This window comes from Podarcis raffonei, chromosome 1, assembly GCF_027172205.1.
Source record: "Podarcis raffonei isolate rPodRaf1 chromosome 1, rPodRaf1.pri, whole genome shotgun sequence".
Lineage (NCBI taxonomy): Eukaryota > Metazoa > Chordata > Lepidosauria > Squamata > Lacertidae > Podarcis > Podarcis raffonei.
This window is the reverse complement of record NC_070602.1, coordinates 85,167,113-85,185,699: the sequence shown is the minus strand read 5'-3', so window position 1 is coordinate 85,185,699 and position 18,587 is coordinate 85,167,113. Positions and strand designations below refer to the sequence as shown.

The 18,587-nt window shown below is 43.8% G+C and overlaps 1 protein-coding gene across 9 annotated transcripts in view; it reads right to left on the bottom strand.

The window, feature by feature from the left end:
* Window positions 1-18,587, bottom strand: part of TTLL4 (tubulin tyrosine ligase like 4) — a 38,222-nt gene that overhangs the window by 12,893 nt on the left and 6,742 nt on the right. For 5 of the 9 annotated variants that reach the window (XM_053401513.1, XM_053401486.1, XM_053401495.1 and 2 more), the window contains exons 2-18: window positions 15,207-16,674; window positions 13,786-13,907; window positions 12,065-12,128; window positions 11,583-11,707; window positions 10,088-10,198; window positions 9,083-9,159; window positions 8,417-8,611; window positions 7,036-7,118; window positions 6,479-6,607; window positions 5,637-5,759; window positions 5,206-5,304; window positions 4,626-4,760; window positions 4,053-4,190; window positions 3,211-3,313; window positions 1,824-2,034; window positions 1,167-1,237; window positions 850-932 (exon numbers count right to left, since the gene is read on the bottom strand). In XM_053401513.1, coding sequence (XP_053257488.1) covers window positions 850-932; window positions 1,167-1,237; window positions 1,824-2,034; window positions 3,211-3,313; window positions 4,053-4,190; window positions 4,626-4,760; window positions 5,206-5,304; window positions 5,637-5,759; window positions 6,479-6,607; window positions 7,036-7,118; window positions 8,417-8,611; window positions 9,083-9,159; window positions 10,088-10,198; window positions 11,583-11,707; window positions 12,065-12,128; window positions 13,786-13,907; window positions 15,207-16,600 — 3,263 coding nt within the window. In that variant the 5' untranslated portion in view covers window positions 16,601-16,674. Of the gene's footprint in view, window positions 1-849; window positions 933-1,166; window positions 1,238-1,823; window positions 2,035-3,210; window positions 3,314-4,052; window positions 4,191-4,625; window positions 4,761-5,205; window positions 5,305-5,636; window positions 5,760-6,478; window positions 6,608-7,035; window positions 7,119-8,416; window positions 8,612-9,082; window positions 9,160-10,087; window positions 10,199-11,582; window positions 11,708-12,064; window positions 12,129-13,785; window positions 13,908-15,206; window positions 16,675-18,353; window positions 18,449-18,587 lie in introns of all 9 variants that reach the window. The other 4 variants (XM_053401480.1, XM_053401537.1, XM_053401520.1 and 1 more) reach the window with 4 other exon arrangements.

Genomic DNA, 18,587 nt, shown 5'->3' with positions numbered 1-18,587 from the left:
TTTGAAGTTTCAGCTTTGTTTGTGGTTTTGTGTTCATGTTGTCTTTACATTTTACATGTGTGTGTTTTTTAAAGTATACTGCCCAGAATACTTAGTGTTACAGGTTAGTATAAAAATGCTACAAATAATTATTTATGTCAGATATATACCAAAGTAAAAATAAGAAAGGCTAAGACAACGGCCTGGTTTGAACTTAACATGAAATCCTAGCTTGTAGCTACATGATCGAAGCTGCCTGACCATACATGGGCTCAGGGCTACTCAGGGAAAATTAAGATTGGCACTGTATCTAGCCTCCATGTTTTCTTTTAAAGCAGGAGTTGCAGGTCAGAATGGCAGAAAAGTCTCAAGCCACTGCAGAGTGCCTCAGTGGGCACCACACTGAAAAAGCCCAGTTGAAACTAACTATAGTTTGCCCTTACTGGATATAATGATTAACCACAGTTAGTTTAAACCCAGAAGCAGATGCTTCTAATTTAATCCTCTGGCACATCCTAACAGGGGCAGAAAGTAGCACATAAGCAGTTAAGACCACGTTTGTTAAAAGGTTAATATATCAGGAGAGGGAAGTAAGAAATGTAAAGGTGGCATATAAATAACAAAGAAGAGTTTCCTTTCTCTCCATCTATTCATGAGAAGGTTAACAGCCAAAAATGCATTAAAATATATTAACCATGGCTACAATCCTACACACAACCACCTGGGAATAAGTCCCATTGAACGCAGTGGGGATTACTTCAGAGCAGACTTGCAAATAATTGCACTATAAAGGAATGAATGAAAAATCATGGACAAGCCCCAACTGGAAATGTATTGAGATATAACAGTGGCTGGTTCTCGCAATCTCACCTGGTTCTGCCTAATTCCATCTTGCTCAAGCCATTCACAGGGAGTTCATTCTTCAAATAGAGGTGGGATCTTGGAATTGACCACTGAAGTTGAGAGAGTGCAGAGTTAGACAGCTAGTGAGGGGGCTACTAAATGTTCCTTTCTTATCTCCCAGCATACCTCAAACTTAGTGAAGCAAAGAGAAGGTGCTTCAGGCCAGCAAGACAACCACAAATATAGAGCCACTTGATTAGTAACAAGTAGTTCTGATGGGCACCCTCATGAAAAAGCAGAACATATCTAAGGTATGAGGAAAGGCAAAGAGGGCCCACCCTTACCATCACTGTGGATTCTGTCACCACTCCATTATGAAAGCCTTTGTGACACCAGTTTCTGAGCAGATCCACCCCTGCAGAAAGGAACACCACAGAACGAATGCTAGTTCACATGTGAAATTTTGAGGGCTGTTACTAAGCAACTGCCCTGGATGTAAGAAGGCAGTGGGTACAAGTAATGCAGGGCCTTGATACTGAGCAACCCAAACACACACACACACACACACACACACACAATCAAGCTGCAATGGTATGATGCTCATTTGAAGATGTTGAACTTTCTGGTCTATTCTATGGAATGATCTGGATACACTCAAGAGAAGCAGGTAACACTGATGAACAGGAAGGCTCTGGGTGAGGGTGTGGGCTTAAAGATAGCCAATAGAAACCAATGAAAGGACAAAGGGGTGGGCAAGGATAAAGAGAGACTTCTGCCCCAAAGCCAAAGATGTGGCTGCAAGGTGTGGGGAGTGGGGAAGATGACAGAAACCACACTGGCAGCCTGTAAGGATGACAGATAGTAATGCTATGTGAAAGAGCACAGACAGCTCTGGGTTAGAAAGCAAGGTATGCAGTCTACTTATAAAGGGCTGGATCAAACAACTAACTGCTTATCCTAGAAGGGAGCTTGCAAGAAGGAGGTGATGGGAACTGCTTTACCTTTGACCTTATTCACGAAATATTTCAGCTCCCACTGGGAAGTAAGGATGTTGTAGTATCGCGGCTGCTCAAAGAAACGTAGGTAGTGCATGGAGAAGCGCGAGGGGAAAACTCGCTCAAACTGTCCACGTCGAGCGAATTCATCCTCTGTCTCTACTAGGACACGTACATCATCTGGTGTTAGAACATCTAGGATGGTGGAATAGAACTCCTGCAGCCAAGATGGACAGGGAAACACCTTGGTTTTCCAGGAGGTAACTGCACAAGTCTACATGCATGCCACTTTCAGTTCTCTAAAACCACTATGATTGCCACTCTAGGATGGTGGCCACACAACACATATTCCCCTCCCACTGTGACAGCAGTGGAAAGACAGAAGAGAGATATTCAAATAGGAATTTGTTGGGGGTGGGTGAAGAAGAAAAGGAAGGGTTCTTGGTTATGGTTCCCAAATGCTTCTTGTACCCCTTGAACAAACTAAACCAAAAAGCATGTGTGTAAGTAAGAAATGGGAAATCTTACTGCTTCAAGGCACACCCATTATAACAATGGCAACCAGTGGCTATGGCCTATTGGGTCTTAACTATACAGTGGTACCTCGGGTTAAGTACTTAATTCGTTCCGGAGGTCCGTTCTTAACCTGAAACTGTTCTTAACCTGAAGCACCACTTTAGCTAATGGGGCCGGGCCACCGGACCACGATTTCTGTTCTTATCCTGAAGCAAAGTTCTTAACCTGAAGCACTATTTCTGGGTTAGCGGAGTCTGTAACCTGAAGTGTATGTAACCCCAGGTACCACTGTAGTTTGTAACATTTTCTTAAGCTATGTTGTGTGTTTGATGGGCTTAAGGTTTGACACTAGCCTTGCTCTGAATACAGTTGAAATACAGCTCTTTATAACTTCCACACTTCGCCAAATCATATCCTATATGTCAAATACAACCTCCTTCAGATACCAGTCCTTCAGTGAATAAACAAGCACCTCCTCCTTGTGTGTGGATGCATCTTACCTGTTGGGACACATTTTCTGTCAGAAAAAGAGCTTGGTTGAACTCTTAAGCGATTGTAATGATCATCTGCTAGCACGAGTCAATATTTCAGTGTAGCTACCTCTATGCTTTGTAACTCCTTGTCTAGTAATATTAGGCAGGCACCCTTACACCCCTGCTAAAAACTTTTTTTTATTTCAGCAAGCCTAGCAAGAAACATAATTTAGTTATGTATACTTGTTTGATAATTTTATATTGTTTTATGCACACTACTTATGGTTTCATTTAATTAAACAGTTAATGAAATGATTCAAAGAAGAGCGGAGAACTCCAGCCCAAACATGCATGAGATCTCAGAATGAGGGCAGAGTATTTGGGGAAGGCATGTTCTCGCCTACCTGATCAGGCACTTTTGAGGTCAGATAAAAAGCTCTTTTCGTTTTCTCAGAAGTGAACAGCTCCAGGGATGACTTACTCTTCTCCTTTGCGACACTATTCAAGCTGGGCACAGCAATAATTAAAGTTAGTACAGAGAGAGTTAGTCAGTGCCCTCAATTCAGCCACCTATAGCCAGAATCATAAGCAATACACTGTTAAGCCAAAAGAAACGAAAAAAGCCTCAAATGATCCATGGAGACATAGATCAAGGATGGGGAACCTTAGGCACGGGGGCAGTGTGTAACCCTCCAGCCCCTCCATCTGGGCCCCAGGACTCTTCCCAAGCCATGCTCCCTTCCCCAGGCCCCATCCCTCACCAGCCTGCTTCATGCTTTCCCCAACCTGGCGCCCTCCAGGTGTTTGCTGCCATCCCTGACAACTATTGTGGCTGAGCTGAGTTGGGGAGCAACACACAATTCCAGCTACCGAAGCCCAGTATTCCTGGCAATATGTCTGAGATCACCACCGCTGCTCAGCTTCCAAGGTTGCACGAGGTATTGCCCGGGTATTTCAAGCCCATCTTGCAATTACATGGACTAGAAACTTGCTTTAAAAATAACAAAAGCAGAGATTCTTTGGATGTTTAATTCAGTTTCTGTACCAATAGTGTGACTGAATAAAATGCATAGTCCTATATACAGGCTACAGCTATGCTTCTGTGCTATAGCCACACATACTATTGCCACAACAACTTTTCATCTCAGTCTTTCCAACTCAGGCCTCCTCACTCCCCTACTGAACAAGAACAATTCAAAAGATGAGATGCCCAGTAAAACATCTCTTTCTGAGTTTGATCTCTAACCTAGTTGTAGAGCTGCTGGCACTTCCAGAGGGTGAAGCCACATCATCTGTGCTTGGCAACAGAAAACCAGCCAAATTAAGGGCATCTCTGACCATTTGACCCTTGATGCTCACATCCAGAGGAGAGTTTGAATGAAGGCTGCAGAGAGAACAAAACCTTGATTGGACAAGACCATCTTCATGTCTTTGGCCCTAGCTTTGGCATTTCAGATAGCTGTTAAGTTTGATTTCCAAAAGAGAGAAAGGAGGAACTCTATCTCCAAGGCAAGACAATCTCTCTCTTTTAGTATCCCCTTCCCCCTCATACCCACATGCATACACAATACACAGACATACCTACTAATCAGAGACACACTGTGAGATACAGTTCAATGTAAGTGTTGCCTCCCTCACATTAAGAGATGGAAGCCATCAGCACATGAAGTAAGGCATTGGCAAAACAGACGCATGCCTCTGTGCACATAGGCCTAGCATACATCTGTGGGACAAACTGGAGGTAAAGGGTGTTCTTGAAATTGTAGTGAAATGCACCAAGTCAGAGCGCAAGCTGAAAGGTGCACCATGCACAACTTACCTGGGGGAAATATTGACTTCCAGAATCCATGGCTTAAGGTTCTCATCCAACATGATATCAAACCCGAACAGCTCATGGCAGCAGTAAGGGCGTCTCACATACATCTTCACGAGATTGATTATGTAGGGCTCTGATCTAGAAAATGAAACATGTGCTAGGTTGTTCCTGAGCAGCAAAACTAGCATCTTATGCATCATCTTATGCCTCTTATGCATCACTCTAGCCAGGCATATGGTACAAGCATGCCACAAAAACAGGGCTTCAGCAATACCTTCCCCACATGGCTCAGATGAGAGCCTGATGAAGACAGCACATGACCCTTCCTTGCTTCAGGTTACTAAGATCCAAACAAGATACTTTTGGGGCCAAGGAACAATCAACAACCCTCGAGAAACAACACAGTAGGAGAATCTGATTCCAGAAGCACAAATCAGCAAGAAAGAAGCAAAGATGCACACTTGCTCAAAACATCTGCAAACATTGGTACACATCTCTAGCTAATGGGTAAGATGACCCGTCAAAAAGAGGTCCTCCTGAAAGCAAAGGGCTGGGGGGAACACAACTAGATCCTGAGACTTACGCAATGATGGTTTTGACAACAATGTCTTTTATCTTCTCCCAGATGGCTTCACTGTCAACTCCTTTCTGGGCCAAATAACTCCAAAGTGCCTTCAGTGCCCTGTGGAGACAGAACAGAGCATACAAGTGCATTAGGGTTGCCCCAGATAGTGTTATTAACTCCTTTCCCCCCCATCTCTGAAGGAAAAAGGCAACATGAACCCAGTACCGACCATGTTTTTAATGCAATTTTATATAAACCACTTATGAGACCTTTCTTTTTTTATTAAGTGGTCTATACATTTTGTTTAATAAATGAAAATAAAGTCTCTTTCCTATGGAAACAGTAGGGCCACATCTGGGCTACTCAGGACTAGAGAGGTAAGACAACATAAGCCAGTCAAGAACATAACACATACAAAAGGATTCTCTTTCCTGCTCATCAATACCCACCACTTGTGACCCTGACATGCAGTTTCATCTGTATTAGCCTTGTATTCAATATTCTTCTTGTTGATACTGTAATTAGTCAAGTGCATGTACTTGTTGTTGAGGCTCTTCACAGAGGGGGAATATCTGAGGTGAAGGAAGAACAAAAGTTTACACTAAGTAAGAAGACATCACTCATCAAAATGAAATGGCAAGAAGAGGGAGGAATGCTAGCAGTGTGGGAGCTAAAAGACAGAGGCACACACACCAATCTTTAAGTATCTTCTCTAAGCTCCAGCCTGGTGTGTGTGAGAGAGAATGAGAATGAATGTGTGTGCTCCACAGAGATATGACTGGTTTAATAATTCAAATTGTTAATCATCAAGAGTTGCTCTGACTTGAGTTATTCACCAACTTTGTCAGTTAACTAAACATCCAGATGCTTAGGAATTTGAAGTAATTATAATTTGTCTTATTATTTTAACTTTTGTATGTTTTAAAGTGCAGCTGTAATTTTTTTATTGATTTTCTTGTTTTATCTTTTTGTAAACCACTTTGAGGTTTTTTTAACAATCAAGCAGTGTCTAAGTTTTATGAAATGAATAAAATAAATCATTTAATAATTGGCTATTTTAAAAGCACACAGACTCAGCTACACAGTGCAAGCAAATAATTGGTTCTCCATAGTCACTGCTTAAACCAAAAGGATGTGCACAGGCTGTAATACAAATGACACCTGCAACCAATAGTTAGTCTACTGTTTTCAGAAAACATATTAAATCTGCTGTTCATGAATCTCAGCTGGTCTTCTGACAAGCAGTCAACCCAACCCTCTTTCTGAGGTTACAAATTCATAGGAAACCTACTTGCAGCTGGCAAAACGAACAAGTCCATCTTTGAACAAGTAAACCCGAAGTGGATCATAGCATGTGACGTAAACATAAATCCTCAAGTCAAACTTGCTTCCACCAATGAGGTAGGGTTTATGTAAGTACCTGCAACAGAAAGATAGGTGAACATACAGGAACCACATCATAGAGTAGCCCAGAGATTTAGTCTCAAGTAGTTCAGGACATTGTCACCAGTGGAGAGGCTTGATGGAGATAGTTTCTGTCCCTAAGGGGTTTGGGAGACTGCTGATGAAATGCCAGCTTTCTCAACAAATGCTACTCCTTGCCACAGCAAAAGGTCTCCTTTAACCATATTTCTGAACCCATGTCAATATCATAGCAATTCCACAATTGCTCCACTCTTTAGCTGGAAGCAGAAGCAAAAGAAACAAACCCCACAGAACAATGTAAAGTTTTACAACGGCAGAAAGTATAATCAGAAACAAGCTGGTTCTTTGATACCTTAAGATATTAAAGCCAATCTTTTGTTAGTAGGGTGGAGAAAGACTGGCAGGGCGGGGGGACTTGCTTACCTTTGCACCAGCAGTGGCCTGCGCTTGGGCAGCTGGCTCCACTTATGGATGACCTGAATGCCGATGCCTCTAGCTGATGCTGGCTAAAGTGAGTGAAAGACAGAGAGCGATGTTCACATTGCATCCATTTGCTGCTATCCTACAATTCAAAGCTGGAACATCCGATTATAGTCTGGGAAGGTGGGGTACATGAAAGGAATTTGTTTTAATACTATCGGTCTTAAGACAAGCCTCCAAAGAAGCAGCATCACAAAAATCTCAATGTAATTTTAAAGTTCAGCAGTATGTTAAAATCTATTACCGTGGCAGCTTTTTCAAAGACTGAGCATGTCAGCAAAGGCTTTTTAAGTCAATAAAGGCTTTGTACATTCACAAGTTGGTGTATAGCAGCTTTGAGTTCCTTGCTGTCACTGACTGATAAGCTAATTCCCTAGAGGTTTCAAATACGCGCCTGGCTGTAGTCATGCAGTACAGTACAGACTGTGGCACCTGTCGAGTCTGAGAATATCTAGGGTTTTGAAAATACTTTAGTCCTCATGAACAGAGGGGGGGGGCACCTTTCTCTCTCTTTAGGAAATGTTTGAGGCTCCTAGGAACAGAAGGAGGCACCCCCTGCCTGCCTCCCAGTCTTCTCTCCTCATTTACATGTTTAAGGGTGCCTCTTTTCACCTAAAACATTCAATGCACAAACACCTCAGATTCAATGACATGGGGAAATGCAAATGTGAAGCACTTTTATTCACAACCTTTACGAGCTTGCAAAGAATAAAAACCCAGAATATTTTAAAACAATACACCAGGGAGGACTACACCTGTCTTTCCCAATATCAAGGAAATGAATGAAGAAGAAGATGACAGGTGGGTTTTCAAACTGGTGCAGGTCCTACTTGCAGCAAGAGGGAGACCGACAGCCAAAGAGACTATTGGGCTAAAGCTATGATATAGTCAAGAGGGAACCAGAATACACAAGTAGAAACTGTTCATCTATAAGAAGAGAATATGCATTGTTGCTATAGTGGAAGGTGTGTGGGGGGTATAGTTTACATTACCATTAATTATTGTTAACTGCACTTCAGTACCATCTAATTACTTAAGTTCTCTGAGTGGTTTACAGAGATTAAAACCATGAAACAGAATACCTAAAATCTGAAGCAGAATAAAAACCACACAATACAAAAACAGAACAGAGCTCATCCCAAAGGCAGTCCGTCCCAACACAAGTGCTAAAGCCTAATGAAATGCATCAAGAAAAATCAGATTCACCCAAGAAAACCTGAAACTGGCAAGGCAAGGGAAAGCATGGCTATACCATGGCAGAAGGCACACAAAGGACACACCCCTGTCTCTATACAGGTCGAACCATATCTGTGCCCTCCCTCACCGGCTTCACAATCCATTTCTGTCGGCTCCCGCAATCTTCCCAAGCCTTTCTGAGCAGCTTGATATCCTGAGGAAGGATGAAGGACTGGGGCAGAAAGTTGAATTCCTTCTTCCCAAAGCGCAACTGCATTTTGGACACATTTCTCCACAGACGGTCCTTCCGACCAATTTGGAATGAACCAGGAAAATGATTCAACTGCAGGAGGGAAAGTAAGAGACAAGAAAGGAGTAATGAGGTTTCCTGCTGTATCCTAGCTGGTAAAAATGCAAGATAAAGGTTCAACAGAGGGGTACCTTCTCCTCCAAATTCAGGGATAGCTGCAAGAACCTAGATTGTCCATACAACCCCCCCCCACCCCAAAAGCCCCTGGGCTGGTACTCCCAACAGGTAGTTCCCATGAAGGAAGCATGCCAGCATTGAAGTTTCTACCATATACTGTCTTGCAAACCTAGGCTGCCTCCTTCAGAGGCACAGCTACCAAGAGAACATGAAGGGACTAAGGGAAAGAGAACATTGCAGCAGAAAACAGGAAAGTATCAGCTACATGCAGCGTTCAGATGGAGAAAATGGCAGAAAAGGCCAGAGTGAAATGCATCCCATGCCCTTTCCCCACACTGTATTATATTCTTTAATATGTCCTTTTGTATTTATGACCATATCTCATACCTTTTGGTGTTCTCTGATAACTCTGAACCCCGGAGATTTCATGTGATGGCCCCAGCAGCCCAGCCAGTCATTGTTTCCTGTGGGCAATAGGGCAGTTCACAGACTATTATCTGAACGTCACATTGATATATATAGATATATTCTGTTTATGCTCAAGAACTGCAACAGTCTCAGGCATATAAGAATTTCAGTTTGGAAAACGTGAATTGGAAATAATTTTCCTGCCTTATCCATGTTTCCACTTCCACATGAACCAAGAGTGGCCTCATACGAGCAGCCACAATAAACCCTATTGAGAACTGTACACAACTCTAAAAAGATTGTAGCATCAGCATCACAGGGTATACTGCCACATCAAAGCCTATTCAATTACAGGTGAGCAGGCAGGAGATGTCAAATTAAAGCCCCCACGATCCCTATCTATCTAAGTCTTCTCTTATTGGAAGGGTAGGGGGTGAAGGCTTGCTGCATTTATCAAACAGCCTACTGGAAAGAGCAGCTACAGCTCTGCATTACCAGACACAGATCATCAGATGTATAAGCAAACTCTACGAGAATTGCTAGGACATGGAGTTTTATTCCATGTCTTGAACATTCTTCCCCAGTTTGTAAGTACAGACCATGCTGCAGCTCTTGCTGTTCTGCAGTAAACATTAGCACTTTGTGGTCAGTATCCATCTTGACAAGAGCTGCCCAAGGGCATACACATAGGCAGAAGTGCCATGAAGCTTGCCCAAGACTTAAGAGGGAAGCAGCGGAAGAGCCACAATTAGATCTGCAGTTTCATGATTTGCAGCATCTTTCAGAGTCCTCCATGCAAGGGAGGTGCATTAGAGTAATCAATTCTATGGGAGCTTTTTTTGCTCTGCTACTGAAGATCTGCGTCTGAAAGTGGGACAGTTCATTTCCAAACATTTGCACTATTCCAAGATAAAGCTGTGAGTCTGGGTGTATTTAAGGCAGGAGGCAACATCACCCACAGACCATTCCCACAATACAACTCACTCTTGCTGATTTTGAAGTGGGACCTGGAGATTGTTGCCTTTACAATGTTGGGAGTCACTGTGCTCATCTTCCATCGTAGCATCTTCCTCTGTTCCCAAGGGAGCTTCTCCACTAGGAAAGAAAGAAATCCTAAGGTTAGAAGGGAAACCCAACCACGGGAGCATCTCCTTTGGCTGAGGACATCAATTTGTCATGAAGTGCTGGAAGGGTAAGGTTTTTATTCAATGAATTTCAACAGAATCAGATCACCAAGTGAAAGAAAACCCTTGGCAAAAGCTCTGTCACTTGTCCACAGAACAGTGGTTCTCAATCTGAGAAGCACAACACACCTGAAGGAATGTGCAAAGTTTCTGGGAGGAACAGGATTTTGAGGCAGGTGGGACTTCCCTCCTCTCATCAGTGAATAAATGGATAGGTTGAATGCCCTCTAACAGAGGATCCTAATTTATTTTGGGGACAGGGGTGCAGCTGTTCCCCTACTTGCCGAATCATGCCAGTCTGATCGGGGCTAGAGCTGCTGCCTTGATCTCCATGCTATGCAATGGGACAGGTGGCTAGTCCTGAACTGGGGAGGGGGAAGGCAGAAGTTTAAAAGGAAGATAGCGAAACTAAGCTCAAGAAGTTTGAGGAATTATGCTATATATAGCAAGAAGCATGCTGAGTCAGTCTATGTGCACATCCCAACAGGTTAAGACCAGCTTTAATTCTTCAAAGACCAAAGGTTGTTGTGGTGCTGTGATAATGCCTGCTCTCCACTATGGAAGCACCCAGGCCAGAGCAAAATACGACAAATGGGACCATCTCTGCTACAAGGGAATCTGGATGTCCACTCACCCAATCATAGGGCAGGGCAGGAAAGATACAGTGGTACCTCGCAAGACGAAATTAATTCGTTCTGCGAGTTTTTTTGTCTTGCGAATTTTTCGTCTTGCGAAGCACGTAACTGCACCTCTTCAAGCAATGCACCCTGGGTATTAACGGTTTTAAGAAAAAGGAAACAAACTTGCAAGACGTTTTCGTCTTGCGAAGCAAGCCCATAGGGAAATTCGTCTTGCGAAGAAACTCAAAAAACGAAAAAGTCTTTCGTCTTGCGAGTTTTTCGTCTTACGAGGCATTCGTCTTGCGAGGTACCACTGTACATGCTCCACCTATGGTGGGATTAAGATTGAGGGTTAAAGTGAATGCCCATCAAATATTACTGTACCTTCCAGCATCTCAGCTGCTGTTTCAGCCATTTCAGTTCTGAACCTCTTTGCTGGTGATCTCAAAATCCTACAGCTCCACAGATATAAATCTAGATTTAAGGTTTTCTCTTCACATCACCTGGAGACCTTAGTAACTCCATTGGAAAGGCGTCATTACACCACACACTTAAATGACATGACCACATGCATCCCACCATCACCTCCCCACCCTAGAATCCACTCCACCACTATAGTACACTAGGGTTTTCTGGCATTGCCTGTTTCGTGCAATGAATTTGGATCCACCTTACCTCTCTCATCCCGGGTACCAAAATATATTGTGGGAGGCACATTGGGGAACAGGCTGCATGTAAGAGCTGGCTTGAGAATTCGTTCTTGGCCCTCTAGTGTAGGCACCAATCCCTCAACGCAATTTCTAGGAAAAGAATACCAGGCACAGTTGGAGAAGTGAGCAACACAACACTTTCTCTGGGACATCCGTTTCCATCATATGCCATTCAGTTTAATTCCTGAGGCTCTTGACCAACACATTGACTGAGAAAGTGAGGTTTGCTTTGGCTGAGAAACACCAACCCAGAATGAAAACTAAGCTGCCTTTCAGCCCGACTGCTTAGCATCTCTGTTTCTCTTTGCAGATGGGCACAGCCAGCAAGTGCAAGCCAAGTGATTTCACCAAGGCAAACAGATCAGGGTCTCCAGGTGGCCATCCCATGGGATTATCCAAGAACAAAAGGATCCAATGCAGTACAGACAGAACATTCCTAAAACTAACCTGGATATAATAGCTACAGAACCATTGGGGGATAATCCGGATGAAGAGGAGCCATCTGATTCACCTAAAGAAAAAAGGCAAAAATAGTTTAATGAGTGAAAAATCTTGGCTACAGTCCATGAACAGCCTGAAGAAATTCAACCTCTTTTAGACATTCTCTCAGATAGCTGAACTTAACCCACAAGCAACTGTTATGTGACTGGAAGAATGTTTAAATAACAAACCACCTCTCTTGCCCCTACTCATGAGAAGTGTTTGCGTAATTTCAGAGTTTTCCCAGCAGCAAAGGAGCCGCTTACTGATAAGTGCCCCTGTGCAGCTACATTTAAAGGGCACCATAGTTTCTGCACAATGACCTCAAATCAGATCCCGGATCTTGACAATGAGAGGATATCCATTATTTGCCTGCTCTTCCACACAGCCATCAATTTCCTTATTTGTACACCATAATAAAGGACCCCATGGTAAGGTTAGAAGAGGATAGAATATCATTCCCTATGTCACTCCCCGTAAGTTAAAGTTTGCCTTCTATTTACAAAAGGATATCATCAGAGTGTTGAACCACAGTGCAATATACTAAAGCAATAAAAGGGTTGAACTAAAACACAGCTGAAAATGTCACGCTGCTACATCACAATGTTAGCAAGAACTACAGTAATCACCCTAAGTGCAGCTTTCTTCCAAACTCTCATGCAAAAAGATTAGGGGTGGGGGACAGAATGGGTCAAAACTCAGGGTGAATAGCATTGTCCCAAACCATAGCAAGACAGCAACAATTATAATAAATCCACACACAAGTATTTACTGGGTTTGATCAGAACATTCCTAGCAGGAATATTGAAGATGAAGTCCTGTAGTTAAGATCTGCTAGCTGAGGGGCAATGGGATTTGACAGAAGCCGTATCATGCCTCCAGAATTCAAGATATGCCATCACCATGACAGATTTGTTGGTGGAACAGCTAAACTGGGGCACAGCTGTAAGCATCACACATATCTGTAGGTTGGGCTCTCCCTTCTCAGACTGAGTAGTAGTAGTAGTAGTAGTAACAGTAACAACTTATTATTTTATTTATACCCCACCCTTCTGGCTGGGTTGCATAGGATACAGAAGCGCTTCCAGCAGCAGTGAATTAGTGTTGCTCTGCCTCAGTACTGAACGCTATTACTGCTGTTTATGATCTAGAAATATTGTCAGGCCTTGTACATTCAATGGTAAAATTATCTCACTCTGAACTGTTTCAAGACAGTAGATTTAAAAAGTTTGTCTCTGTGTAACCAGAAAATAATTAACTGAATGTTTAATAGATTACACCAGTAAAACGTGTATTCTATTAGATCAGACTGTTGCTCTGCCTACAATAGCAGTTAACTAAATATCACTCAAAACAAGTTTTACAAGTGTAGAAAGTGCATAGGCTGAAGGTGCCCACAAGGCAAATTATAGTATTCAAGCTAGCAATTTTATTTGTTGCAATACAGTTCTTTCTCTCTTGATATTATAGAGTGATTTGCAATATATCCATGCCCTAATAGTAAGCATGGGCAACTATAGTAGGAATCCTTTTAGCTTTTTACTAGATTCAAGCTGTGTTTTGAAATGACAGTAATTAGTATATTTGTATTAACAGAATAATCAGTGTATGAAAACCCTTCTCTGTTTTATGTGTGGTGAGTAGTCTTGTTTGGACTTTGAAGAGAGGAAATAAATGTGACTGCTGACCTTCCCCATCCTCCTCTTCTCCCTCCTCATCCTGACTGCAGGCATCTTCCAAGCCGTCCGGGAGCTCTTCCTCTACATCTTCCACTTCCGCTTGGTCCAGCAGGGGGAGGTTGACTGCAGCTCTACAACACAAAGGGTTACAGCCCTAAAGTGAAGCTCTGTAACTCCTCTCAGTTAGCAAAGCAAAAAGATCTCTACACCCAACAACAGACCAAGAGATCATAGACAAGGCAAGATATCCCAAATAACTATTACAAACATTAACCCATGTTAGTGATAGAAGTGGTGTGGAGAGAAAGGGAGGAATAGCAAATTTTGGACTTGACTTGTGGCACACATGTCAAAACAATGGGCTACCAGAGGTAAAGCAGAATTGTCATCTGATTTGAGAGACGTTTTGGAGACAGTGAAGGCTGCAAAACCATCCAAGGCGTATCGAACACCGATTGATGACCAAGCTTAAATATGCTTACATCATAGGAACACTTTGCTACTAAGTTTTTTAGCATATTCTACTATATCAAACACAGTCCTTATCATAAGAAAAGGGTGATTAACCTCCAGATGCTGTTGGACTCCCACACCCATCAGCCCCAGCCAGATAGGCCTGGGCGATATATCAATATATTACCCAGGGCCGGTATGAGGAGCAGACCGCAAAGTCGGCTTCACTCAGCAGTATATCACTGGTGAAACTGCCATTGCTCCTGAGTCCCTCTGCTAGTAACGCTCGCTGGAGGAAGTCAAGACTCTTGACTCCTTCCAGCAGGCGCTGCCAGCAGAGGGACTCAGGAGAAGCAGCGGTTTCACCAGTGATATACCGCTGAGTGAAACCGCCATCCCACTCTGCCCTCATATTGTGCAGAGGGAGAAACATGCTTCATTGGCCAGGTGTTGATACAACTTTTTCCTCCCTCTGCATCTTTGAACTGCTCGGCTGAGGCATGTGTGGTTGCCGCTCTGCTCAGCCGAGCAGTCAAGGGATCCCCCAGCCCGTTGCTGGCTCCCACACAAGCGGGGGGGGGCACTATTGGGGATTGGGAGCCTTCCCGCACCCCAGCGGAACCATGCAAACAACCTGCGTTGTCCTAGCCCGCTAGGCACTAGGGTGAAACCGCCTCAGTTCCCACAGTGAGAGATGCAGCAGTTTCACCTGGTGCCTCACTGGCTAAGGCCAATGCAGCTTGTTTTTTCAACAATGCGGTATATCACCAGACCGCGATGTTTGGCTGATGATATACCGCAATGTTGAAAAACTGATATCGCCCAGCCCGACAGACAGCATGGCCAATGATTCAGGGATTATGGGAAGTGTAATCCAGCAACACTTGGAGGGCTACAGGTTGGCAATTATTGTCACAAAGAGTACTGAAAGGGAAACACTAACCCACCCCAACAGACATATTTGCCAGAGTACTTACTCGGTCTCTTTCACAGTAATAGGGCTCCCCCATTTTGTATCTGTGCCTAACTGAAGAGAGGAAATTTTGGTCTCTACCTCAGAGACTGTAGTCCGTGGGGACAGCTCTGTTTTTACCACTTGTTCTCCAGTGTTTACAGAGGTGTGGTTGACAGTCTGACTCAAGGCGCAGTGGTTGGAAGGTTCAGGATTTGAGGCTAAGAAACGAACATCGATGCGTTTAGTGCAGACATCGGCAGCTTCTGTGACCATAAGGCTCTGGTGGCGGCTACCAGGCTCCAGATTTGGGGAGGTGGCAGCTGGTACGTCCTTTGGGGTGATCTGTGCTACTATGTGTGGCTTCCATCGATTGAAAAGACTGGAGTGGAAGTTTGCATTCATAAGGCAAGAGCTGTCAATGCGGTGACCAAATTCGTTGTAGGTGCTAACCTTCCGGATCCCATTTGCAGTCAGCTTCCGCATAGCTTCCGTCAACCGCACATCTTGCTCTTTCAGGTTCTGAGACCTGTTCTCACCATCTTCAAGTCGCCAAGAGGGCCGTTCCACTTTGAGAACCACGCCATTGTGAATGGCCGAGCGAGGAGATTTGGCACTGGGTTGCTCAAGAGTTATGCCACTGTTTTTCCCAAGCTTTCTTTCAAGGTTCGCAGGAGCGCCATCTCCATTTCCACCAGAGTGGGTCCAAGAGAAGCCAATAGGTCTTGACAAGCCTTTTAGCTTCTTATTTTCTGGTGGCAGCGGTTGGTGGTACTGCTGCTGCAAAGGCACTTTTGCACTAGTTGGCCGAAGGAAAGAGTTATTGTTTAGCACTGGCCTGTATGAATTGGAGTTTTGCTTCCCTGAGCTTAGGGGAAACCCCTTTGACACTGGATTGGAACAGTCAGCAGCAGTATTCGGCATAAAGAATGGGTCTATGGCGGAGGATGTCATGGTGTTGTTGAGAACAGAGCGATAGGCAGGGAGAGGAGCACAAAGAGGTTTCTTCTCCAAAGAAGTTGGCTGCAAACAGATGGACTCAAGCCTCCGATAAGGCTTGTGTCTGAAGTAAGAACGTCGGTAGAGCAAGGTGCTTCCGAGGAAGTTTGGGAGAGCGTGGGGCAAAGGTGGAGGTGAAGTCAGGAATGCTGTATCACTACATAATGACTCTGGGTACAAGAGGCGGGGACGCTGGGAAGAAATCCCTGAGTGGACCGATTGGAGGTCCTGAAAATTGGTCACATGTTTCTGTTCCAGCTGCCAAATGGGCTTCACCTGCTGCTTAGCAAGGTACCAGGCCTTACTCTCGTGAAGCTTTGCTGTGAGTGGCGGCACCGTCAGCCCTGGTGCAATGCCCACCTGGAACTGGTTTCCCCTCTTGAGGCCAAGGCTATAGGCTTCTGGCCCTACAGAGGCCATGTAGAGCCATCCCACACTCTCAGTGAGTACAGCTGGTGAACCGGAGTCAGAGCGGCATCTTCACCATGACCAGCCTGAAAGAAACACACATGTGAACTTTACGAGGCCCAAAGGAAGCACTCCAGTCAATCTCTGTTGTCGTTGGTAAGCTGACTAATGAAAGACAGTGCCATCAAGGCTGAGAAAAAGACCAGATTACAGCATACAAAAGACCTGTATTATTATTTTTCAGAAGACATCTGCAGGCAGCCCTGTATAGGGAAATTTTTAATGTTTGATGTTTTACTTTATGTGTGTGTTGCTGGAAGCCACCCAGAGTGGCTGGGGCAACCCAGTCAGATGGGCGGCATATATTATTATTATTATTATTATTATTATTATTATTATTATTATTATTATTAAACCACCAGGAAGGCTTGTGCTACAGTGAAGAACAGCCAGAAAAGGGCTTTTTCTCCTGCGCAAGGGGATGGCAGGGGAATGAGGTTAGCAACATAAACACTTGTTTATAATGCAAATAAGCTAGCAATAGTTGCTCAGTATTCCTGCTTGCACCTTTGTGTTTCTTATTCTCATGCAGGATTCTTCCATCCACCAGTTCTTTTACATCTTATACCACAGAAAGCCTAGAACCAAGAACAGAACTAGACATAACAGCAGAACTTTGTTTATTATAGCTAGCTCCAGCACTATAGGTTCTTCACTTGGTTACCCAGCCAGGCAACAAATCCTTCTGGAGCTGTTGCGGAAGAGCTTGGGAATGGAAGTCCCAAGGTTCAGAGTTTGGTTCCCAAAAAGGAGAATGAGCAGATAATTCAGTCATTTTTCTAAGCAATTTTGTCCTCCACCCGTCTTGCCAGAATACAGAGCAAGCAGTTGGAACAAGAGCACACGCATAGTTTGAAAAATAGGCATGTCTACAAAATCAAGCTACATTTTGCAGAGGATGACATGGGGTGCTGATAAGCAGCAAGGTGACATTTTGATAGCCAAAGGGGTATTGAACCAGTGATAAACTTCATGCTAGAAAGCATTCCTGAAAATATTCAGACCTAGTGTTGGGGGTGTTTGCTAACCTATGTTCTGAGGTTAAATGGATTACTTTGCCCTTGCCCTTTTCATTACATAGTATATATATTATAATATTGGGAATCAGCTTTCCTACCCAAAGAAAATCTGACATTTAAATTGCTAGGTTCCTACTGGAGGCTGGCTGTTTCTTCACAGCACATGCCTGCTGACTCATCAAGGCAGTGCCGAAAGAATTCAGTCTAGGTTTCAATCAAACAGTCCCCTGTACAAAGAGCCAAGAGAGGCAGCAGGAGGCACAAGCAAAGCACAGTCCAATCCTGGCTCTAAAATAACATTCACCCATTTTATCCAGCAACCTGACTAGCAGGGGATTAGCAATGAGGCTTCCCTCAACATGCTGAATATGCCCCTTTCACCTTTTGTGCTATCAGGCAATCTTGTTAAGCAGATGCTAGTGGATTTGAAGGCAGGGAGAGGAAGAAAAATGTCACAGCATACGTATGAAAGAAACTAAAATGCCTACAGCACCTATTGAGCCAGAAAGGTGTATTCACACCCATTTCCTTGTAAAATGGCTGGTATTTAATGCATTAGATGACAAAGTAAGAGGATCTAATATACCCTCAAACAGAAGGGAACTTGCTCAGCTATAAAGACATGCCACCCTAGAGTAGACTGCTCATGTGATAAGCCCTTTAGGTTATTTGGGGACAGTGCTGACCTTGTACAACCAGTAGCAGCTCACAGAATTGGCAGTAGTGTGGAACTCCAGTGTACTAGGATGCAGACGTGGTGTTGCATGGTCCTCTAGACAGCCTGAAAAGGATTTATACCAGACATCTTGTCTCTAACTTGATTAAAAAACATTCTTTTGGCTGGACATACTTTGGGCTCTTAGCAGTTGACTTCTCTCACAAAAATATTGTTGTCCCAGAAGTTTCACTTCACCGTTATG